General features: G+C 41.5%; 1 protein-coding gene across 1 annotated transcript in view; it reads right to left on the bottom strand.

Moving 5' to 3' along the window:
* Positions 1-25,281, bottom strand: part of CNTNAP5 (contactin associated protein family member 5) — an 883,101-nt gene that overhangs the window by 343,300 nt on the left and 514,520 nt on the right. Inside the window, exon 10 of the mRNA XM_067742208.1 lies at positions 22,771-22,942. Within this exon, the coding sequence (XP_067598309.1) occupies positions 22,771-22,942 (172 nt within the window). The remainder of the gene's footprint in view (positions 1-22,770; positions 22,943-25,281) is intronic.

Here is a 25,281-nt window from a genome sequence, read left to right as displayed (position 1 = left end):
TAAACCTGGAGACCTTGCTGTGAATTGTCTCCTGCTTCCACTGTGTGATCATGGGGATAAGACTATACTAGTGTTATCAATGGGGAAGGATGTCACACTGCACTGGCCAGGTCTCTCTGGGTCAGCTCAGGCCCCTGCAGGTAGGGTGGCTGAGAAGGGGGTGCTGCTACACTCACTTTAACACACTTAAATCCACTTTAACCCAGTCAAGCCCAGAAACATCTGCTGGCCACATGCTCTTTCCCTGCATAATAACAAAGCAAGAACAAGATGAATGCGACATCAAGATAATGCCATATTATAGGAAAGAACAAATCTGACTCCATATTAGATCGGTTCCTTTCCCTGTGCTTAGTCATGCTGACTCTGCCCCTTTTGTAAAAGAATATTGCCTATAGCCTGAAATATATAGGATAGCCCATTCTCAGGGCTCCTTTAAAGGTGTAACACCGTTCATTCATATAGAGATAAACATTTGCAGAACAGGAAGTAACATTTGTCTTGTTGGAGGTTTATAGGAACATTGTAACCAGACCTACCTGGACAGCTGCCAGAACAAAGGATTCTGACACCACAAAGTTTGCAACAACTAACCACGCCCCTCCCTCATCTTGCCTTTAAAAATGTTTGCTGAAACCCTTTGTGGAGATCAGAGTTTGGGGGTGGGGGAGGGCATGAGCCACCCATTCTCCATGCTTGGCTTTACAATAAACCTTTCTCTGCCGCAAACTTCAATATCCAAACTTCAATATTTCAGTTTGTTTGGATTCGCTGTGGATCAGGCACAAGAACTTTTGTTTGGTGACGATATTATAGAAAGTGATGACACTGACTAGGCATTTATCTGGCTTCCGTATTTATGAGGAATGCACACAGTTCTAAAATTTGAAATAAAAAAGGTTACCCTTACTTTTGAACTCTTCTGACTAAGTCAAAGAAAAATATCTGCTATTGCAAGGCAAGGTATTCAAAACTCGTATCAGTTGAGAACTACTTACTTGTGTGAATCAAGATTTTCTAAATATTTAGCCACCAAAACAGAAAAGCCACATGAAAGGGTGCTGAGGCTAACATCTGACTGTAATCTGTGACCCCTGGGTCAAAGTGCTTCCATATTTTCACAGACCAAGTTTAGAAATATTTAGTTTGATCTTCAAATATTGCTTTCATCTGTTATAGGCAGTCCTATGATTTTATTTGGTGGAATAAAAGGATTTCATTGACCAAAAAAAAAAACAAAAGAAAGAAAAAAAAAAAAACTCATATAATACAAGCCAAGAAGGGCACAGGTTATGATTATGATTGGGTTCATCAATCCTCCCCCCCAAGTTTTATTATCCTGACTCCTCCAAGGTTGTATTTTCCAGGGGAGTCTCATACTGTCCAAGATAGCCCTCATGGCTGTGGTCACTGCCATGGCCTCTAGAACCCACAAATAATGTGACCAGACATGACACCAGCAGGGCCTGGATTATCCAGGATGCTGAGCCATTTGGACATGTTTATAAGGTTCTCTTATTTTTGATGTAAAAGTCACCCAGTTCAATTAAACTGTAGCTGGTGTTTGAGAAGCAGAGACTTAGGGAGTGTACCAGATGCTCTCATTTCTGAGCATGGAGACTGTGCTATGGAGTGAGGCCTTTTCTGGGATTGTCCCCTTGTGTCCTAGTTGAGCTATAGTGTGGGCTCCTCCACAGAGGTGACAGGGTTCATTCAAATAACCCAGACTTCAGATTACAGGGACCCGATTTCAAGTCCCAGTTGAGTCACTTTCTAGCTTTCATGACATTTGAAATTATTTATGACCCTCTGAGTTTTAACTTCCTCTTTAGCCAAATCAAGACAAAAACAATCCCAAATCACTCAGGGAAGGAAATAAGGTACTGTAGAATGTGAATAAAGTGTGAACTCCTTATTATTTCCATCCACACTTACAGCTGTTTTGTGAGACATACCCAGATTGTGTTTTTTCTTTTCTCGCTTTTCGTAGCAGATACTTTTTTCCAAGTCTGTGGAGAGAGAGCTTTGGTGTGCATGTTGCTCAGCTCAGTTTGCTACTCAGCCTGTCTGTGCAGATCTGGCATTTCCATTCTCTCGTTAACCTCAGGAGCTGCTAAGAAAGGTCACATTACATCTTTGCTCATTTAAGTTGCGTCCATGTCCTGTCCACTGGAGCAGCAAACCTGGCTTCCTGGAGGGAACTAAGCAGCCACCACTCTGTTTTTAGTTCAGATCTTCCTCTAGGGCTTGAGAGGTAAGGCAGCAGAGACGTGAACCACACTCTGTGGCCACACAGTGCCTCGTGATAAAATTGCTGACGGCCAAGGTTGGAGTTCTTGATTTCGACCGCAGCCAGTCAGCATCTTCATTGGCCCCTGACTCTGTGTCTGTTCTAGGAATAGGCTCTGAATTCAATTTGAGCTACAATGCTATGACACCTGCACATGAAGATTGCAGAAGAACCACCCAAAAAGAAAATACTAAGTCCTTCCTTCCAAAATTATATTTTTTTTTCTTTTCAATGTGTTTAGATTCGTTATTACCTGACTTAAAGGGGTGGAAAATGTGGTCTAAAAAGTCTTATATTAATGAGAACCTTAGTGGGAAATATTCAAAAGCCAAAATTAAAAATCCATGCCACAAAGTTCAATCCTTAACTCTTCATCAATCGGATTTGTATTCAGTTGGATTGAACGGCATTGACATTCAGTCTAAGATGACTGAGGTCACCTCTCATTCTTGTGTTTAATTTTTCCCTCCTCGGCTAAGAAAAAAGTTGGAAGTCACCCTGTTTTCACTCCCTCCTACTTCTATGGCAGAGATCACTAGTCACCTACTGTAATCTCTCTCCATGGGGCCTGAACTCTGCCCTGGAATCCCTTGGAATTCTGTCTGAAGCCACCTTTGAAAACGTTACAGTGGGTACAAAAAGTGCAGACTATTCCCCACCTCTGGGGTTTTAGGAAATAAATCATACATTGCATTCATTCCCTATTCTTACTGAATTTTCCCTGAAATTTTTATACACGTGAAATACTTTTAATCTTCCTATCATTATTTTGTATTTTTTAATTGAAGTATAGTTGATTTACAATGTTGTGTTAGTTTCAGGTGTACAGCAAAGTGATTCAGTCATATATATATGTTTTTTTTTTCAGATTCTTTTCCCTTATAGGCTATTATAAAACATTGAGTATAGTTCCCTCTGTTTTACAGTGGGTCCTCGTTGGTTATCTATTTTATATGTAGTAGTGTGTTTATGTCAGTCCCAAACTCCTAATTTATCCCTCCCCCCACTGCAACAAGAATCACTTTCATGGGACTTCCCTGGTGGCGCAGTGGTTAACAATCTGCCTGCCAATGCAGGGGACATGGGTTCGATCCCTGGTCAGGGGAGATCCCACATGCCATGGAGCAATTAAGCCCGTGCGCCACAAATACTGAGTCTGTGCTCTAGAGCCTGCAAGCCACAACTACTGAGCCCATGTGCCACAACTACTGAAGCCTGCACGCCTAGAGCCCATGCTCTGCAACAAGAGAAGCCACCACAATGAGAAGCCGGTGCACCACAAGGAAGAGTAGCCCTCTCTTGCCGCAACTAGAGAAAGCCTGAGTGCAGCAACAAAGACCCAACACAGCCAAAAATAAATTTTAAAAATTTAAAAAAAGAAAACTAATTACCTTCATGAGTAAATGTTTGTTTTGTTCAGAAAAGGGAAAAACAAAGTTACTGTCTGTGATGACCCTCTAGTTCTCTGTAATGCTAGCTTTTGAAGTCACTTCTCTACACTACTGACTGCCTCCTGGTGTTCAACTCTGATTTTATTATACCCAGGGCAACCTTTCCAAAAGTGTCTTATGTGGATGAGTAGTCTGTGGAAACAAGGGTCTCATGGTCAAGTATATTTGTGAAATTGTGAATTGCTTCTGATCAAATCCCTTCTTGCCCACTTTATAAGTGTATGAGTACATATGCGTGCACACACACATACACACAAGTCCTGAGGGAATGAAACCCATGTAACTTGACTCACTCTAGCATTTCTCAGACTTATTTGAACAAAGAAGTCATTTTCTGTAGAATTCCATTAACAGTAGGCAGAGGTAGGAATCTTATTCCCCACTGTGTAGAGAAAATTTGGATGAGACTGTATTATGATGAGCTCAATAAGGACATATTTTCTGTTTAATCTGCTGACTCAATATTTCTGAAAGACCAATCCACGGACATCCTGGGGTGTCTGAGAAATTGCAGATTCCAAGTCTTCACCTCAAATGAACTGAATCAAAATCGCTGGGGTGGTAGGGTCCAGAAATCTGCATTTTAAAACCGCTTTCCAAGTGACTTTTATGCATTCTAAAACTTGAAGCTATTATTCAATAAGGTTGGGCTCAAATCTAAGATTACTTTTAACCCATTGGTAGCACTGAAAAGTATGCTAGTTTAAAATCTGAAGCCTGCTGTGTGTCTTTCTTTGAGGCCATTTGTGGGAGTACAAGAACTCAGGTGAAGTCAGCTAGGGCTGCAGACACCGCATTAGGTGGCTTTTACCTTGGAATGCCTCCTATCCAAAGGTTGGGCTCTCAACCTGAAAAGCACTGAAATCCAAGCTTGTCAGATTTATAGGACCCTCAGTCACCAGGATTGTGATTCATGCAAGCAAACCTCTCCAAAAACTGGTCTGTAATACTAGAATTCCAATTCCTGAATTTACATGGAAAGCTATAATTTACAAAGGGCCCAATATTTCCACCAGATCGACCAACATGTCCTCTTCCTTTACGTAAACTTCTTGGACTTGCAAAATATTAGAAAGCAGTCAGTTAAACTTGAAATTAGAGCAAGGATAGTTCTAGGATTTCTGGGTTTAATCCACTACTCCCTGACAGACTGACTGATCCAAATCCCCACTAGTGAGTGAACTCACATAGGTTTTGTTGGTTCCACATGTGAACCTCTTACTGCAAGCTGCTTGGATGCAGGCAGGCAGTGTTTAGAGATTTATCAATAAATCTAGCATATATGATAATATTTGGGATAAAAAATGTAAAGAATATTCTCTTCTTTAAAAGAAATTAGAAACCAAAGCTTTATACATGCTCTATAATTAGATGATAAGGTACATGAGTACTCAAAATGTACCCTTATTTAGAAGGCAGCCCTGAACTGGTCGACAGATACAGCAAAAGAATACTTGAAGGTGTAAAATTATCTTCTTAAGTAATACAAAGTTTTTGACATTTGGAATGAATAATAGATAAACCACTGGTCTGCAAGGATCTCGGGAGAATTTAAGGCAAATAGTGATGGCTTTCTCTTCTGATGTAAATGGCTTTGATAAAGGAAATATACAGACCATGGCCATACATAGTCTGGGCTGGGACGGTGGGCATCATATCCACCCACCAGGTCTGAATTCTGAGGTCCAAACCTAGCCTTCAGAACTAGCCCAGGTGCAGCTCCATGTTGCTGAACTAGGAGAAAAATCTAAGCTCTATGAAGACTGGCGCAAGCAGAAGGTCTAGTCCTGCACTACCTAGTACTGCAGTCACCAGCCACACGTGGCTATCTAAATCTACATGTATTAGAACAAATAAAATAAAAAAATCTATTTCCCCAATCATACTATCCACATTTCAAGTTCTCAATACCTGCTAGTGACAAGGTGTTGGACAGCGTAAAAGAGATCCTTTCCATCGTATCCCAATATTCTATTGGACAGTTAGTATTTGATTCATTGAGGAAACACTTATATTCCATCCCCATAGGCTTCATTCATTACTGGGGAGAAGTATTTGGATCCACAATGGTTCTCTTTCTGAGATCAAGAGTGAATCTTGATCTGTGCAATTGATGCCATTTATATTGCTTCTTTTGAGGTTACCCTGAAGAAATGGTCTGCTTTTACTTCCTCTTCTTCTTCTTTTTTTTTAAGTGTCTGAGGTTAAAAAGGTCTTTATTTCTTCAGCTACAATAAGATTACCTATTTGATTTTTCTTTTTTTTTTTTTTTTGCGGTACACGGGCCTCTCACTGTTGTGGTCTCTCCCGCCGTGGAGCACAGGCTCCGGACGTGCAGGCTCAGCGGTCATGGCTCACGGACCCAGCCGCTCCATGGCATGTGGGATCCTCCAGGACCCGGGCACGAACCCGTGTCCCCTGCATCGGCAGGCAGACTCTCAACCACTGCGCCACCAGGGAAGGCCTGATTTTTCTTTTTTATGATTCGTTTCTTACCAACCTACTTTTATTTAACACATTCTTTCTTTAGAAATAGTAGCATCAATCCAGGCATAGTCCTGCCTGGCATAGATGTTATATGTATCTTCAAGATAATCCATTCAGATCTATTAGATGTTTAGCTTCATTTTCAAAGGGCAACATTATTTCTTTTATTTTCAGGTTGTTTGGGGGCCCATGAACCTCTAATGAAAATACTTACTAACTATATAACCTTGGAAAAGTCATCTAATACCCACAGCAAACCTCTGTCCCTTCCTTTGTAAAATAAGAGTTTATTTTAAACATTTTAATGTAGTTCTCCATAGATTTGAACAAGATAATTAGTAGCGGAAAAGAAACCTAGCATGGCACCTGGCCCATAGTTGAAAGCTACTAAACTTAGGTGACTCTAGCAAGAGTATAATGTAGAAACAAGTAAGGGGAAAACCTCAGAGGAGAAGAAAAAAATAAATCTTCTATATGCCTTTTTTTTTTTTTTAACAAAGAGTCTTTAGATGGTATTTGGCAAAAGTTGGAAGGTGCTCTCTATGTTACAAGACACTAGAGAATTTGACATAGCCAAATGAATAATAACAATGTTGTTTAAGTCCTTGCCAGGCACTTTTGAAAAAAAAAAAAAGAAAGGGAAAATAGAGACAGTGACAGAGTATGGATTGTATATGATTCCAATCCCGCTCTCTGGGCTCACGGGAAACCTTTATTCTTCTTTAATAATTTCACCTTCAGATGAACAGCTGACACAGTTACAGACACACTGGCACCTTTTGATAATATTTTTTTTTATCCCATTCCTTCCTAATAAGTAAACAGTGCCAATTTCATAAGCTTTCCCAACTCAGCTGCCAGGAACTGCCTTGAGCTCACTGAATCCAGAGGGTGCAGTCCCCAGATCCTATTACAGGGAGACTGGGTGACATCCTTTCACAATTACTAAAAGCTGTGTACCTTTCTCTGCAGCTGCCTTCCATTCAGACTCACATTCTCTTGCAGAGCTACCCCATTTTTTTCCCTTAAAGCACAAGATTGTAATAAGGATAATGTGCTGGCATGCTTGCTTCCACTGTAATATTTATAGACTACATTGCTCAAATGCATTGCGGTTCGCTTGTCTAATTTTATGATGGCCTTGCTAAACAAAAATATTCTTTCTCACTAGTGCTTACAGAAGGAGCACTTCACACCACGTGAATGATGACAGCTGGCACCAGCTGCTTCCAATAGGCACTCTTCAAACAGTGATATTTGGCATGAACCACTTTGGGAAGTTTTTCAGATGAGAAAGAGATGAAGGGTTTTAACTCCCAAGCCTTGGACAGCAGTCTCCAGAGTTTGGGATGTGCAAAACTATTAAAGATGATCAAGTTCATTCCCTATCTTGAGGCAGTACTATATCCAGCTCCAAGAGGCAGGTTGAGTTTCATATGCTCCACATGCGTTACCGAATGCAAGTTTGTGTGCCCAAAGCACGGTGAAACCAGACAAACTGAAACGTCGTCGTTTGGAGCAGAGAAAGGTCTATTGCAGGGCCAAGCAAGGAGACGGTGGCTCATGCCCCCAAAACCCCGAACTCCCTGAAGTGTTTCAGCAAAGCATTTTTAAAGGCAAGGTGAGGGGGGCATGGTTAGTTGTTGCAAACTTCTTGGTGTCGGAATCCTTTGTTCTTGCAGCCGTCCATGTAGGTCAGGCCACAATGTTCCTGTAAACTCCAACAACACACATGTTTCTGAAACTTTTTATCACTATATGAATGGACTCTTAAAGGTCAGACCCCTAAGAATGGGCTATCCTGTACATTCCAGGCTATAGCAACATTTTTTTACAAAAGGTGCAGAGCCAGCATGACTAAGCACAGGCAACAAACCACAAGGGTTAAAAGGAAAACCAACAGCTCTAATATGGAGTCAGATTTGTTCTTCCCTACTACACATGCGGTTCGTTAGTAGCTACTATGAGCAAATGCTGTTAAGGTTCAAATGATTGCAAAGCAGGTGCCCTCAACTTGTTACAGAGAAGAAAAAATCTGACTCTATATTGGATGTATTCCTTGAGAGATTAAAAGTTGCAGGACAGAGAATAACATTAGTTTTGTTGCAGGTTTACAGGAACATCGTGACCTGACCTAGGTGGAAGGCTGCAAGAACAAAGGACTCCAGCACCAAGAAGTTTACAACCAGCCACACCCCCTCCCCTTTTAGTATAAAAGAAGCCTGAATTCTAACTCAGGTAAGATGGTTCTTTGGGATACATAGTCCACCATCTTATCTGTCTGCTGGCTTTCCTAATAAAGTCTCTATTCCTTGCCCCAACACCTCATCTCTTGATTAACTGACCTGTTATGTAGTGAGCAGTACAAGCCTGGACTCAGTAACAGCACCATGCCCTTCAGTGCCATGAGATCCCCCATGTAAAATCCCCATGCTATCTTGTCTAGCTTTCTTGACCTTGAGCTTCTTGTAGGCAGATATATATACTCGGGAACATAGTAGATGCTCAGCAAATTCATACTGTTGGAAGGACGTATTAATATAGGAGATAAAGGTGGATAGGAAGGCAGAGGTGAGGCCATGGGAGACCTTGAAAGACAAACTGGGGCATTTGGACCCTTGTGTTTAGTGCCTCAGGCTCCATCATATGCTGGAGGGCATGTGAAATGCACACCCAGAGTCTGAATTTCACACTAGCTAGAGCTGTAATAAAATATATATGGTGGGAAGTGAGAGAGAGCTATGAGGCAAATTGCCACTATGAGAATAGTTCTCAGCTATTTTATTTCCTTATCCAAAACACGGTTCACATTTAAGATAATTCTATCAAGGAAAGTTGTGTTACAAATTCACAGTGATGTGGAGAATGAAATAGTTGCAAATCGAAATGGTAATGCAGTCAGGAGCTCGTCTTTGGGGCCTCTCTGATGGGTCCCCATTCGACTGCATAGCACGTGAATTTAAAGGAAATACATCATGGAATCATGGGCTTTTGGAGCTAGGGGTTTATCTGCTCTTTATCAAGACTTGACTCTCCTCTACTTTTCAGATGTCTAGGACCTTGAAGAATTATTTAATGTCACTGAAAAAAAATAGTAATTTGTATTACTCTCCTTCCTATTTGCTCAGATCCCTGCCATCCATGTGTTCTCATGTCTCCCGCAGTGTGTGGGATTTCTCACATCAAGTCCAGAGTTGCAGCTTAACATAAGCACGGTAATTGGAATGACCTTTAAAATGCATATTCCTCCTGTCACTTTCTGCATCTCGGGCTTTACAAAACTGCCTGCTGAAAGATCATTCCCACCTTTACACTGGTGTTTATTTTAGGTGGGCAGACGTGACATTTTTTTTGTTTTTTCTATTGTGCTAAGTGTAGGTGTAGCCTGTATGTTATTAGGGATGAATTACTGGAAGGTAAACCCTTTAGCCTCGGCTGTCAGGATGGTGGTGTGTGTTGGGTAGCGGCAGTAAGGGGATGTTATTAATGGCAAAGAGAGGAACCCTCAGCGCGTCCATGTTTTGAAAAAACTGTAGGAATTTGTTTTCAGCTAAAACCCCAGTTAGAAAGTCACTTCTCACTGAAGAAACCAGAATTTTGCACTTGTGATCCCTTTAGCACCCCGCCCCCCCCCCCCCCCCCCCAGAAAACAGTGATTTCAACAGAGGACACACACGGGCAGGAAGCTGAGATCAGAATCGCCAGCCAGAGGTTTGTAGGAGGTAGTGCAAAGTGCCAACGTCTGAGTATTTCACTGATGGAGATTGGCAGCGACCTCAAGAGAGTTACATCTGCAGAGCAGGAGGATGATAACACCCATATCTCCCTTTCCTGGCCCATGGCCCACAGCCCTGTCAAAGCTAACCTTCCTCTCAGATCCTTTCCTATTGCTCCGCTTATTTGCTTCCTGTCACTCATCATATATTTGGGGAGGTATACGTTTATTTCCATGATTATTTGATCAAAATCTGTGTCCCTCCATGGAGCTTTCTGAAGCCAGGGATAACCTTCTATGTTCAGCACTCAACAGAATCCTCAGCACCTGGTCCTGCAGAGACGTTCCAAATACCGGAGATGAATGAGTGAATGGCCCATAATAGTATAAAACAGGTCTAGATCCAAGGACACAAGAAAGACCAGAGTAGGGAAAACCCAGCCACTCTCTGAATTGTTCACTCCTGGATCCACAGGGCAAAGAAACGTGTCTGGCACACTATAGGTTCCCAGAAAAGATTTGTGGAATGAATGGTTGGGTCACAAAGGAACATTAGCAGAACTTGGGCAGCCTCTCAGCAAGTAGGAAGGTCAAGGGCTTCAGGGCTCACTGGACACAAACATATTGTGTGTACTGTGTGTGTGAATAGCTACACACAGTAGAGCTAATACATAGGATTCTCATTTCAGAGTGTGAGGTTCTGTCAATATCAATATTTATCTGTCATTATCAATATCAATACCAAAACAAATATTTGGTCCAATCCCTAAGCCTTCGGTTGTTTAAGAACGACAACTGGTACTTTCATTTTTTCTAAGCAGGGATAGCTCCCTACCTAATTATGACAAAAATATTATGTTTCTCAGCATGTCGTAAGTAGGTATAAGGTGATGATAACATCTTGTCATAATAAAGTTAATGGTGTTCCTGATGTTTCACAAGAGTTTAGACACATTTAAGTTCTCTTGCGTAACTGTCCGCTTTAAGTTTGTTTTCTCCCTTTGCAGTTTCCAGGTGTTGAGATATCGCTCCTGCTTGGTCCACAGTATATCCCAATATCAAGAGGGGCAGGCCCTGCCACTGGCTTAGTAAATCAGATTGCAGCAATCTTTTTAAGTGAAGAAAAACCTGGAGGGAAGATTTCAAATCTGTAACTTGAACCAAGCGCAAACATTAATCACTTGCCTGAAAAATAAAACAGGTTACATAGGTAAGTAAATTATTTAGAAAAGTGTCATCCTCCTCTGCCTGTGTATAGGTTTTCCAAAAATCTGGCCTCCTGAGACACATAGATTCCCCATCCATTTCTGTCTCTCTTGCTTTTAACTTTAAGAAATTTCATCTTCCTGCTCTCAGTCTATCCTTACCCTGCCTAACTCCAAAAGGGAGGCAACGACCTCATTCTTGTTTCAAAACCTCCAGTGATAAAATGGATGCCCTGTCCCCATTGGACAACTGAGGGAGCTGAGCTAGGAGGAGGGTAAGTCCAAAGTTAGGCTAACATGTAAACAGAAGGGGGTTCACCACCTTGAGATCCTGAGTTTGCTTTCGTTTGGAGGTAAGTTATTAAATATACATTTTTAAAAATTTATTTATTTTATTTATTTATCCTTGGCTGCACTGGGTCTTCGTTGCTGCATGTGGGCTTTCTCTAATTGCGGTGAGTGGGGGCTACTCTTCATTGCGGTGCGCAGGCTTCTCATAACCACGCCTTCTCTTTGTTGCAGAGCTCGGGCTCTGGGCATGCGGGCTTCAGTAGTTGTGGCATAGGGGCTCAGTAGTTGTGGCTCTCAGGCTGTAGAATGCAGGCTCAGTAGTTGTGGCGCACGGGCTTAGTTGCTCTACAGCATGTGGGATCTTTCTGGACCAGGGATCGAACCCGTGTCCCCTGCATTGGCGGGAGGATTCTTAACCACTGCACCAACAAGGAAGTCCCTTAAATATACATTAAAGTCTGTTTTCTCACCTGCCAAGCTGGGAAGCCAATTTTCCCTTTGGGCACGTGTGAGAGTTGCAGGGAACTAACATGCTGCTCATGCATGGGAAGTGGAGAGTAGGGGGTCTAACTCAGGATTCAGAAGTCCATGTCCCAGGAAAACACAGGAGGCCGGATTCTTGTTCTGTGAACTTCCAATGAGATAAGTTGATTCAAGATAAAAATAACATAGGGCTAATTTTAAATTTCGGTTTCACTGGCAGAAACAAGTGAGGACAGTTGATTACAGTTCAGACCTGTTTTTTCCCCAAGTAAAAACATATTAAGCTCCTTTTGTCTTCCAACCGTGTCTGTAAATGGTACTCACAGTGAGCCGCCAATGAATGCTTTTGGACTAGAGAGAAAACAGTGTTAAAGGCTATGGGTACTTCACCTCAGCAGCCCAATGAAGGGACATTCATGCAGAAGAGGAAAACCTGAATGTGACATTGGCTGTGTAGAAGGGTACACTCTTTGGAGAATGGGAAAAATGGATGGGAAGCCCTTATCAGGGTGTTGGATGAACACAAATTAAGATCATGATTGGGACTTCCCTGGTGATCCAGTGGTTAAGACTCCGCACTTCCACTGCAGAGGGTATGGGTTCGATCTCTGGCTGGGGAACTAAGATCCCACATACAACACAGCGCGGCCAAAAAATTAAAAAATGTTAAAAATAGATCATGATGGATAGACTGGATAAACAACAAGGTCCTAATGTATAGCACAGAGAAATATATTCAATATCCTATGATAAACCATAACAGAAAAGAATATTTAAAAAAAGAATGTATATATATATATGTATAACTGAATCACTTTGCTGTACAGGAGAAATTAACACAACATTGTAAATCAACTACACTCCAATAAAAAATATTGATAAGATCATGATTGCATGAAGGGAGCAATAAGGAAGAATCTCTTCCTTCTTATTATTAATTTAGAAATGTTTTCTGCAGGCTTAAATATAAGCACTGCCTCACAGACGTAACTTGAGAACCTCAAGTAAGCTTTGTTCACGTTTCCATCCAAATCAAAACTTTTCCTTGGCTTTTAGGTTGTCTAAAACATCGGAAGTTCTTAGGCAGTATTTCTCAGGAGGGATGATCCAAGCACTACTGATTCTGAGAGGCATTTTCTTACTGCCACCTGAACGCAGACATCTCACCTCAACCTCATCACTGGAGCTCTCGGAATGAAGCCCTCATCTTCAGAAGTGCTTGTGACTATTCACCCAGCTCCTTGTTCCAGCTTTGTTTTCAGCACGGACATTTCAGATGACCAGTTGGTGGGGGAAGAGCCTCACCATCTTCTGATGGGACAGAATGAAGCGCCACCCTTGACTTTGTCAGCACGGTTTTCCATGAATCAAAGGTGCCCTGGTGCCCTTCCTCATGCACAGGTAGAGCTGCACCATTTCATCAAGATAATGATCCCCTTTTCTTGTGAAAATGAGTGATGAGAGAGATGAGTTTGGTAACAGAACACAGATGCAGTTGTTCGAGGTCACTTATTCAAATCAAACCCAGGAATCAGAGTCCTCCAGGGCCCCTTTTCCCTGCTGACATTCAGAGAGGTCTAAGATAGGAGGTGGGGGGGGAGCCCTCACTGAAGAAGCAGACATATAAATCAGTACTTTTCCTGTGTAGTGCCGAGTGGGAGGCGCTGACCAAATCAGCTCATAATCTACCTCCCCAAGATGGTCCTACCAAGTTAGTCCTGAGGCTCCTCCATTCCCTAATGGGCCTAAGGAAAGAGAGAAGGGTGGATCTCTTGGTGGAAGCTTTCAGACTCTGAGTCTCTCTCAGTGTGTGTCTCAAGGTTGTGACAAGTCGCTGCGTGGATGATAACCCCCCAGGCTTCCGTGGTGGTCTATCTGTCGCAGATCACACCCCTTCTTTTCCTGGGTTAATACAACCTGTTTTATTAACAGGTTGTACATCTGTCCTGACGTGGACGCAAGATGAATTCACATCATTTTCTATTTTGCAATCCTGCTGAAGAATATAGGATGCCTTCTAATTGAAAAGTCAGAGGTACTGCACTGCAAGGACAGACCTGATCTCTTCCACCAGACTCCTTGGTTCATAGCCAGGCTCTGCCGCATACTTGCTGTGTGATCTTGGACAACTTACTTAGTGTCACTGTGCCTTGATCTCACTCTGTAAAATGGAGTTAATAGTCTCACTTACTTCATAGGTTGCCTTGAGGATTGATCTATCTATCTATCTGTCTATCTATCTACCTATCTACCTACCTACCTACTTACCTATGGTGTATGTATGTATGTATGTATGTATGTATCTACCTATGGTGTGTGTGTCTATCTGTATGTATATATGTATGAATGTATGTAACTATCTATATATGGTATATCTATGTATGTATGTATCTATCTATCTATGGTGTATTATGTATGTATGTATCTATCTATCTATGGTATATGTATGTATGTATGTAACGATCTATCTATCTATCTACAGTGTATCTGTCTGTCTGTATGTAGCTATCTATCTATGGTGTATTATGTATGTATGTAGCTATCTATCTATGGTGTATGTATGTATGCAACTATTTATCTCTCTATTGTGTATGTATGTATGTAGGTAGGTAGGTATCTATGGTGTATTTATGTAGGTATGTATCTATCTATTGATGGTATAATTATGTACGTACGTATGTATCTATATCACCCACACACACACAAACACACACACACACACGTGCATTTACGAAGTGTCCTGGCACAGTAAGCATCATCTAACGATTAACTATTACAATGGCCTATTACTCAGATTTTAAACTGTGTACTGCCATGCTCCCTACGGCTTTGACTTTAGTTCTCTCTTACACACTGCTGCCAAAGCAGCCTTTCCCATCCAGGCAGACAAATGTCCAGCACCTCAGCCACTCAGAGGCCCAGACTTATGCTCTCCACCCTGCCTGGAACAGAGCCGCTTGACCACTCTAAACCCAGTTCCTCTTGAAATCTCATTTCTTCTGTGACACTCCCTTGACCTGCTCTGGCTCTCCAAGCCCATCGTTTTTCTTTCCCCGGCCTTTAGGCAAAAACCCCTCCACATATATATAGACTGAGAGATCAGTAAAATCTGGCTTTGAACCCTGGCTCCACCAAATACCGAAAATGTGATCTTGGGCAGGTCACTGAACCTCCATAAGCACTAGAGGTCTTATTTCTTAAATAATAATAATGGAGCAAACCAATGGCTCTCAAATCTGTGTGCATCAGAATCACCTGGGGGGCTTGTGAAAACTCAGGCTGCCCCCACTTCCCCATGTTTGTGGTCCAGAAAGTATGGGTTGGGACCTGGGAATATGCAGTCATAACAAGGTGCCAGGTGACGCTGAGGGTGCTAGTCTGGGAACCACACTTTGAGGAGAACTTTGTGGATCCTGCAGAGCTGTGCAGTGAATTAAATGAAATCATCCTGAGAGAATGTTTGCTCGGTAACTGTTGTATAAACTATAACCTTTCTCTGTCCTCCATGAAATAGACTCAAAATGATAAATAAAAACAGCAGAAGTGCTCTTGTGTGGATTTGGGCCCCATCCCATGAGTTAAGGAAGAACTCACCATATTGTAACATTTCTCACTTTGGAGTTAGAAGCTCAGATTGCGGGGGCTGTGCCCTTACAGTGGCTTTTCTGGCACCTGGTGTACAAGTTTTCAATTGGAGAGAAAAATGAAAACACATACATTGCCCTGCAATGTAAGCTTTTTTTTTTTTTTTTTTTTGCGGTACGCAGGCCTCTCACTGCTGTGGCCTCTCCCGTTGCGGAGCACGGGCTCCGGACGCGCAGGCTTAGCGGCCATGGTTCACGGGCCCAGCCGCTCCGCGGCGTGTGGGATCTTCCTGGACCGGGACACGAACCCGCGTCCCCTGCATCGGCAGGCGTACTCTCAACCACTGCGCCACCAGGGAAGCCCTAGCTCACTGTTTTGAACAAACTCCCAGACACAGCGTGGGTTTTTAGCAGAAGTCTATTTCTTGGAGGTCATCCCACTGAACACTTCCCCACATTCCGTGTTTATAGCCCTCCCAGCTCTGAACCAAGAAGGTAAGAATCCTGACCAAAGAGTTTAGCCGATGCTTTTCTTAAAAGAATGTGTGTTGGGAGAAAGGGAAATCATTATGGAGTGAGAAGCTACATTTCCTCAATTATTTGGCTGCAGGAAAATTAAAGCAGTTTTCTACATGGGATTCACTCATTGGAACAAGCAGATTGTTTAATTTTATTATGTTTTTAACTTTTTATTTTATATTAGAGTATAGCTGATTAACAATGTTGTGTTAGTTTCAGGTGTACAGCAAAGGCATTCAGTTACACATATACATGTATCTATTCTTTTTCAGATTCTCTTCCCATTTAGGTTGTTACATAATATTGGGCAGAGTTGATACAAATGAACTTATCTACAAAACAGAAACAGACTCACAAACTTAGAGAATGAATTTACCGTTACCAGGTGGGAAGGAATAGACTGGGAGTTCAGTATTGACGTGTACACACAGCTATATTTAAAATGGATAACCAGAAAGGACCTAATTTTAGAAAGTGTTAAGAGCAACACTGTTTCTACAGAAAGCAACAGCAAAGACCCCAGGAGCAGAGCCCCCGCTTTGGTACCTGTCTTTGCCACAATCCACAAAACTGTTATTTCCTTCTATGAAAAACCAGAGCTGCGTGATCTCCAGGGACCTTCCCCAATATCTTCACTCTATGAGGAAGGAACATAGGAAACGGGACTGTGACCAGGGAAACCTTTGCCACGCACCAGAAGACAAGGTGCAGTCTCTGTTCATCTTTAGGAAGGTTTGCAGGAATATTTTTTGGTGGGTGGAATCACTCTTATTATAATGATACCACCCCCCTCCCACAAGGTGTGAGCTTAGTCTAGAAGGTAGAACCAAGCTCTGACTTTCAGAGGGACCAACAAGTAAAATAACTGCCTTCAAAATAACAACAAAACAAGTAACATTTGTTGGCAGCAGCAGTGATTCTGAGACCCACCCTCCCTTCCACCCCAAATAGCCCTTCACTCAGACACCTCTGAGGATCCGACTGTTTTCATTTATACTGTTCGTAGTGGGAAGCAGAGGAAGAGCTGAGTGGCAAAGGCCAGGGAGGGAGATGGAATTCAGTTGCCCCCAGCAGTGTCCCTTGGACTGATTTCAACACCCTTGGAGAGGGACACTGAGACAGAGCTGCTGGAACTCTCTAGAGACTGTGAGACTTATCAGGAGGGCAGCTGCTTGGGGGCCCAGTAGCAGCAGGACCCATCGTTCCTCGCCCCCACACCTGGTCCCCTATTATACAGAATCCATGCAATCCCACTGCCTACAGGATTAGAAGCTTTAGGGCAGTGGTTCTCAAGGTCTGTCCCAGCAGCACCCTGGAATTGGTTAGAAAAGCAAATCCTCTGGCCCACCACAGTAAAACTCAGAAATTCTAGGGGCGGGGCCCAGCAATTTGGATTGTAACAGGCCCTCCTGGTGATTCTGATATCAAAAAGGCTGGAATTTGCCTGCAAAATTTAAGGAAGCATTCATTTCCAGGTTCATGTAAATTCAGGGTGTACACAGGCATGAACCTGGAAATGAGGACCACCTTAGATTGTGTGCCCTGGGCACATCACGTGCTTTCCTTACCCTCTCCAGGCCCAGAGAAGCAATGCTTTAGGAGAATCCAGGGACCACAACCTTGGCACCGAAATTGATGCGCATCTTCCTAATAGGTGGTGGTTGGTGCCTCAGAGGGTCAGCTCAAAGCGAACTGAAACTCAAGGGAAGTCATTGAGCACCTGATCCGAGGGCACATATGAGGTCTAGATAGACCGCCACACCAGAAACTACTGGGGATCCCTGGCTGCAGTGGGGGCTGGCGAAACATCAGAGGGAGACCTGAGCTTCTCCGTTCCCCATGGAAACTGGAGATTCAGCAAACCTTTGGCTATAGGAATTCACATGGCGACTCACTGAGTATCTACTCTTTACTGGACGTACAACTGAGTGCCTGACTTCTTACACTCTCTCATTTAACTCTCAATGCGAAGGTAGGTTTTATTATCCTGGTTTTGCAAAAGAGGAAAGAGACAAAAAGGTTAAATCCTATGTGTCCTATTTCAAGCTGACAAGAAGCATATTGGGAATTAAACATGCTCCAACACCTCTCAAATCCTCTGCCACCTGCACTGGGATTGATGACTTTCTCCAGGTGCGACGCCCACTTCCCCTCACTGACTCATCAGCATCCCTGTTTGCCCCTCCCGGTTTGGCTTCACACCTTGGATCTTGTCTCCTATCGGAATGAAGTCTTAGACAGCATTTGGTGATTTGTTTCTTCTGCCCTGGGCTTTGAACCCTGAAGGACGGGATATGGCTCCTGGAATTAACTGCTTGGATCTTTCAGCAAAAGCACTTCTTGACCTGGACCACCAAGAGTGGGACATCCTTATATCACTCAGACTTTGCCTGAGTAGAGTTCCCTAATATTCTGTAATAACCTAAATGAGAAAAGAGTTTGAAAAAGGATAGATATATGTATGTGTATAACCAATTCACTTTGCTGTACACCTGAAACTAACACAACATTGTTAATCAACTATACTCCCACATAAATTAAAATTTTAAAAATATAAGCTATAAGGATACAGTGTAAAACATGGGGAATATAGCAAATATTTCATAATAACTATATATGGATTATAACCTTTAAAATTGTGAATCACTATATTGTACCCTTGAAACATATATAATATAAAAAAAAAGACTATATATTCAAAAAAGAAAAAAGAAAATAAAGGCCTTGCCTGATATCACATACCATTTTGAATGCCTCTCTTTTAAATGGAATCTCATCAGGCACCTAAGGTTGACAAGGGATTTAATAGATGGCATATCCCTGAACAATTTTTATATGGTTGTGGGCAGAAGATGAGGTTACATATTCAGATCCACAGATACACAATGACTGCCATTTCCAGGTCAGATCCTTCTGAGTAGATACTACAAGGGAGAGAACACTGGCAGTGTCTAACTCTGGATTGCAACTTCAGTCCTGTGACCATGGAAAAGTGAACATTATCTCCAGGTCTTAGTTTACCCCCTTGAAAAAATGGGGATATAAATGATCTCATACTCTCGTATCTTCTACAACTCTTACCACATCTTATTGTACTCAAGAATATACAATAAGACTGCCTCGTTCATTCACTAAATGCCTGTTTATGAGGTCAAATAAACCAGGGCGTGATTCTGCTCTAAGCATACTTTGTTCGATGATGGTTGAGAATATCAAGCCTGGACTACTTTAAGCCCACGGGGTGCAAGAGATAAGTATAGCTCATGAAGAACCGTGTTTTCGGATGAGGAGAACATGAGACTGGAGATTCAGCCTGCAGAGGAGGGCTGGTGGCTGCACATCATATTCTAGAGGTTTAAAGACTACTGAAGGGGCTTGGGGTCTGTCGGGTCCCAATGGTAACTCCTACGAGGGTTCTCCCAACCTGACCTTGGACTGTCAGGCACTGGACAGTGCTCCAATGGAGCCTCCTAAAACCAGTGCTTTCCCTTCTGCCAGAGAAGTAGGCCAGCCCAGTTCCTCCACCTCCTTTCTTCCTTGAGGCCATAAGCTTCAGAAAAGTGCCCATTACTGAGATGCAAATTGTTGGTTTAAATCCTTCAGTCCCTGAGAAGGAACTCTCCCAGCTTTACTCAAGACCTCAGCCATAAAAAAAGAATGAAATAGTACCATTTGCAGCAACAGGGATGGTGAACTAAGTCAGACAGAGAAAGACAAACATATGATATCGCTTATACGTGAAATCTAAAATAAGGATACAAATGAACTTACTTACCAAACAGAAACAGACTCACAGACAGAGAAAACAAATTTATGGTTACCAAAGTGGGAAGGTAGGCGGGAGGGATAAATTAGGAGTTTGGGATTAACAAACACACACTACTATATATAGAATAGATAACCAACAAGGACCTACTGTATAGTATGGGGAACTCTACTCAATATTCTGTAATAACCTAAATGGGAAAAGATTCTGAAAAATAATAGATACATGTATATGTATAACTGAATCACTTTGCTGTACACTTGAAACTAACACAACATGGAAAATCAACTATACTCCAATATAAAATATAATTTTTTTTAAATAAAATAAAATGCAACTATACTCACAGTATGACATTTGAATATATTTTCATCAAAAACACATAATAAAGGTAAGAAATTTAAAAATCAAAATTCTTTTTGTATGTTTTCACAAAATTATTTTCTTCTAAGCATTGAAAGCTTGCTATTACAAATAAAATATAAAATAGGAATCATAGTTAATGAAAACCAAAATTTTTAATCAAAATGATTTAAATAAAACTAGTGTTTAATGTTTTAAAATATTCATTGAATTTCATTAAACCTTACTAAATTTTTCTAAAAAAACCGCAGAAACCGAAAATAAGCCACAGCCAGACTGTTCTCTACCCCCTTGTCTCCCGCCAAACCTTGCCCCCCCGCCCCCTCCGCCCCCGCAAGTGGCAAGCTCCTTGAAGGCAAAACTTCACACTTGTCCTTAAATCAGGTTCGTGTTGATTAACACATTAAAAATAAAATGCAGAACTCAGAAACCACCTGCTTTTCTAACCCCAACTCCCACTCTCCACCAAATGTTAAATAGAAGTTCAAGAAATAATTAGTTAAGCAAAGCCTTTTACCAGTTTCCCTTCTGTTAAAGGCACTGTCTGGTAAATCAAGAAAAATGTCCCATTTACCCACTAAACTAAACACAATCCCTTATTATACAATTAACCAAAACACAATTGTATGTAATACAATTATACAGACTACAATTACACAAAAGTAATGATGCAGCATAGATGGCAATGGCGTCCATGTAATGGAAAATAATGAGAGCTCCCTTGATTAGAAATTAACTTATCATGAGAGATCCCTATTGATAAATGTTCCCTCTACTGATCTACACTTTGCAAAAGGCTGTCTGGCTGATGAAGTCAGATGCTCCCTCCTCACCATTAATAAAGACTACAGGGTAGCAACCATTCCACACAGTGTCTTTTACTCTGAGGTCTCTAAACTAGCACAGTCTAATGAAGCATACATTTTATTACCCACTTTTCCAGCTGGCCAAACAGAAAAAAATGAAGCAGGAGAGCCAGCAAGTCTGTGTGATTTGTTGATGATCCCATGTGGAGTGGTATTAATAGAGAAACATGCACATAAACTTCCACCAAATTATATCAGTCATTCCAAGCATGAGAGGAGATTATGGTCTGCAGAGCTGATTTCTGTGTGATGCTCAGTACAGGCATCTGCTACTTCTCATCATTGCTCCCCTGCACTGGGGCTGTCACCTCACTACCTCTGGGCTGGTTCTTTTCCAATCCATCCTTCTCCCTTTTCCTGAGCACTCTTTTTACGAAGCAAATCGACTACCTTCCCTGAGTCCTCCTAGAGCATGAGGCTAAATGCCTTAGGCACGCAAAGTTCTTCCTAATTGGCCGTATTCATATCATGTGCTCTACTACCAAGACTTACCATCCCCACTGAGCTATATTTTGCGGAATCTAAAACACCATTCATTGTAAGACATGCCATTATTTTATATGCTCCAAAGAAAAGTAAATATTGCCATTTCAACTACTATAAATAATCGAATGCAAAATGTGCCCCAATATTAGAGATATTTAAATGAAAACTAAGTGTATTGAGTGGACAAAACACTTGCAAGCCATGACCCTCCCCCCGTTTCTATGGCATTTCACATGCCATATCCTGCCAATATGCCTACAATACCATCACCCCCACTCCTCAGTCAAGCCTGCCCGTCCTTTAAAACTCAGCTCAACACCACTTCCTGAAAACCTTCCTGACCTCAGCTGCCACTGTCATATGTCCCACAAATAAGGGTACACTTCCTGGTCATTGATAGCATTTTATAGTAATGTATAATTAATTCCCTGATAAAACACAAGCAGGGACTCTGTATCACCAACACACAGGCAAGCACATAACATGTATTCACCTATTCGGTAAATGGTATTTTGACTGGGGTGATTAGAATTGGAAGAAAGACGGAGGTTAAGTGCTAGAGGAGAAACATGGATCACATGATTAACCTTGCTGAAAATTCAGAACTTCCTCCTCTGTTATTTTCTCCAGCGTGTCTTTGAATCTAGAAACTTCAAATAGAAGAGGAGTCAGAGCCCAGGAGAAATGAAGAGGGAAAGGGAGCTTTTGCTAGATGTGTAGGTTGGGGAATAAAGGTGCTGATTCCCTGTCCAGGGTCCAGTCTTCTCTGGGCCAAAGAAACAGAGGGTTAGGGGTGGTGACAGCAAAGATCAGGCCCCCAGGGAGTGACTGCAAAACTGGACTCTGTTATAGGGATCCCGGAGGGTTTGATTTTCATCTGTCAGTTTTAGAAAGGACACTCACTGCAGTGAAGAATGAAATGGTTTAGGAGAGAAGCAATTCCTCCCTCCTTTTTGCTTCACTCTTAACTTCAAAGTAATCAAATGTTGTTTACGCATAAAATTTTAATCCTTTCACAAATTTGTATTTTGATTTAATTTGCATATCCCATTTACTGCAAGTCGACATGAAGAGAGACTCAACTCATTTAAACCATTTTTCTCTGGGCCAGAAATCCTTTCAGAAATATTTTCCATTAGGCGACTCAATTATGTCTAATGTGGCTGATGTCAGGGGATTCGAATTTTGGTGAAAGAAGCTCATATTTAGAAGAGTGAAAATGGGAAGGTGGGTGGGAGAACAGAGGAGAAGAGACCATAATTACCTGTCTTTGATGCTACACAGATCAATGTGTAAATCACTAAAATTCCCCAGGGAACCTTGCTGAACTGAAATGAGGTCCTTGGGCTGGTTATCAATAAAGATGAGCCTCATGCAGCCTTGGAAAGCATTAATGGGATGTAAGCACTGGGAATCGGTGAGATTGTCAGGGCACCCTGTGGGACAGAGAAAAAAAAAATAAAGAAGAATACTGAAATGATCAGTTATTGCTTTGGCGACCTATTGATGGAAGACCTTAAGGTCTAATTATTTTGGTGTTTTTTCATTCACAGCAGTGCACACATTTTTGTTGTAAATCCTAGCATTCTCAGAGAGGGGACAAAACTGGTACAAAATGGGGCATACTCAATCACTGTATAGAATAGAAAACAAAATGTGTTAAAGGGGATACCAATCCTATCGCATTTATCTTGTTGTTTTTCTTTTTTTTAAACTTCATTAGATTAGAAGTCAGCAGCAACTTTATTAGGAGAATCAAACCCACGGAGACTTCAGATAGTGGAATTATTAAAACCATGATATAAAATATAGTTATTATACCTAAAGAAATAAACCCAGGGAATTAAAATATGTATCTCATTCTTATTTCTTTTCACCCTGTTCGTAAGCTATTTGCCCTTCTTTTGTGTGGTACACTTCACTCAGCCCAAGAAAGCAACATATCATAACTACTGGGGAATTTCTGTCTTGAAACACTCTTTTAAATGCACACTTCAATTCCGAATTACACATTCAAAGAAAATTACGCTTTGGGTAACAATGGTAGCAGAGTAATTGTCTGGTTAATTGTCAGCATTATCAGGCTTGGTTCCTGAGAAATGTACACAATTCCAGGAGCTGGAATTTTGAAGTGATATGCAAAGCAAATCCAGACGCTAAAGGAACGAAGCGTTTAAATGCACATAGTTATAGGGCTGTAATCACATACCTGAAAGGTTAATACCATACCTTTTTAAAGGGTGTTCTTTAAAAAACAAACAAACAAAAAACAACAGGCACTACACTGAGCATAGCTTGCAACCAGGGAATAACTGCGCATTAGGACAGGTATAGAGCCATGTACGTGCATGGTTGCTTGTGCTCTTTATAAACTCCATCCCAATGGTTTTAATAGGTTCAGAGCATATGGGGATGCATGCTTGGAAACATGGCAATAACCCATAAATAATTGGGAATTATTTCAACCATCTCTAATAGACAGTCACTGCTGGGCTGAAGCCCAGCAGTTGGTTAACGGCTCACAGGCACACTATAAAATGAAGAGAGATGCTACAACTTCTAATTGAAGCCATAGAGAGAATTTATGTAAGTTGACTATTATCACTCAAACTCATTTTTCACTTTCCTTAAGTTTACAGTCTACGTGTGGGGCATTCCCTTAAATACTGTTCAGATCCCAGAAAAATCTTCCCTCCTCAGCCTGAAGCCCCGTTAAGACCCACGTCTAAAAACACTTCAACTGCGGGAGGGGAGTCATTTTGCCTTTGAGGCATTTCAGATGCTTAAGTCACATAATTAATTCAACGGCATTTTCCCCAGAAATAAATATAAGTTTGCTTTTCTCTGCTGTCTATGAAACACTGCATATGATGCAAAATTATACAGTCTGTGAAACGTATCTTTGGGGGCCACCAGACCTTTCTTCTGCAGTCTTTACATTCCTTTGCTGTCACTAGTGGCTCATGGAGAACACAGATTTGGGGTTGAATCCTGCTTCTACTACTCACACAAATTATTTCATCTCTGCAAACACAGGTCTTATTATCTGTAAAACGGGGTTAATATTACCTACCTCATAAGGATTCTGCATGAATTAAATGATGTAAGACATAAAATATTTACAGAGAATCAAAGTGTTCCCTTTTTAAAGGAATTTGTTATCTAGGCACAGGTGGAGATTTGGAATGAAGGACAGAGGCTCTGGCCCTGAAATCAAACCACAAAGGAATCACTCCACACTGTTTCCCTCTCAGGACACCCGGATGTGTACACTGCATCTGTGCAAAGTCCCTTTCGTATTTCAAAGCTTAACCTCATGTCATTGGTATGAGAGAAGTGATTTGCAAATTCTCTTTTAGAGACTGCACTTTATAACTTTACAGGATACTTCTCTTTAGACCAGGCCCAGCTGAGACCCATATTTACAAAAGCTGAAGCCAGTCTGTCCGTTCTAACGTAGAAAGCATGATGTTGTACATTTAACCTTGATCTCACTGAATTCTCCCAGAAATTCTGCTTTGTTTCCCAACGTCCTTGATAAGGAAGTTCAGGGACCATGAGTATGTTACTCGAGGTCACACAGCTACTGGAATTCATTACTCTTTACAGATTGTTTCTATAATACCAACAACTGGCTAAGTAATTAGATACGAATATTTTTAATGAAAAAAACTTTTAAAAAACTAAATAAAAATATACATACATCCATAAAAATGAAGCAAATGCCTAATTATATATTTTTCCTCCTTACCAGTTTGCCCTTGTGTTTTCATCT

The sequence above is a fragment of the Pseudorca crassidens genome, chromosome 6, assembly GCF_039906515.1.
Source record: "Pseudorca crassidens isolate mPseCra1 chromosome 6, mPseCra1.hap1, whole genome shotgun sequence".
NCBI classification, from domain to species: domain Eukaryota; kingdom Metazoa; phylum Chordata; class Mammalia; order Artiodactyla; family Delphinidae; genus Pseudorca; species Pseudorca crassidens.
This window is presented reverse-complemented; position numbering and strand designations above follow the sequence as displayed.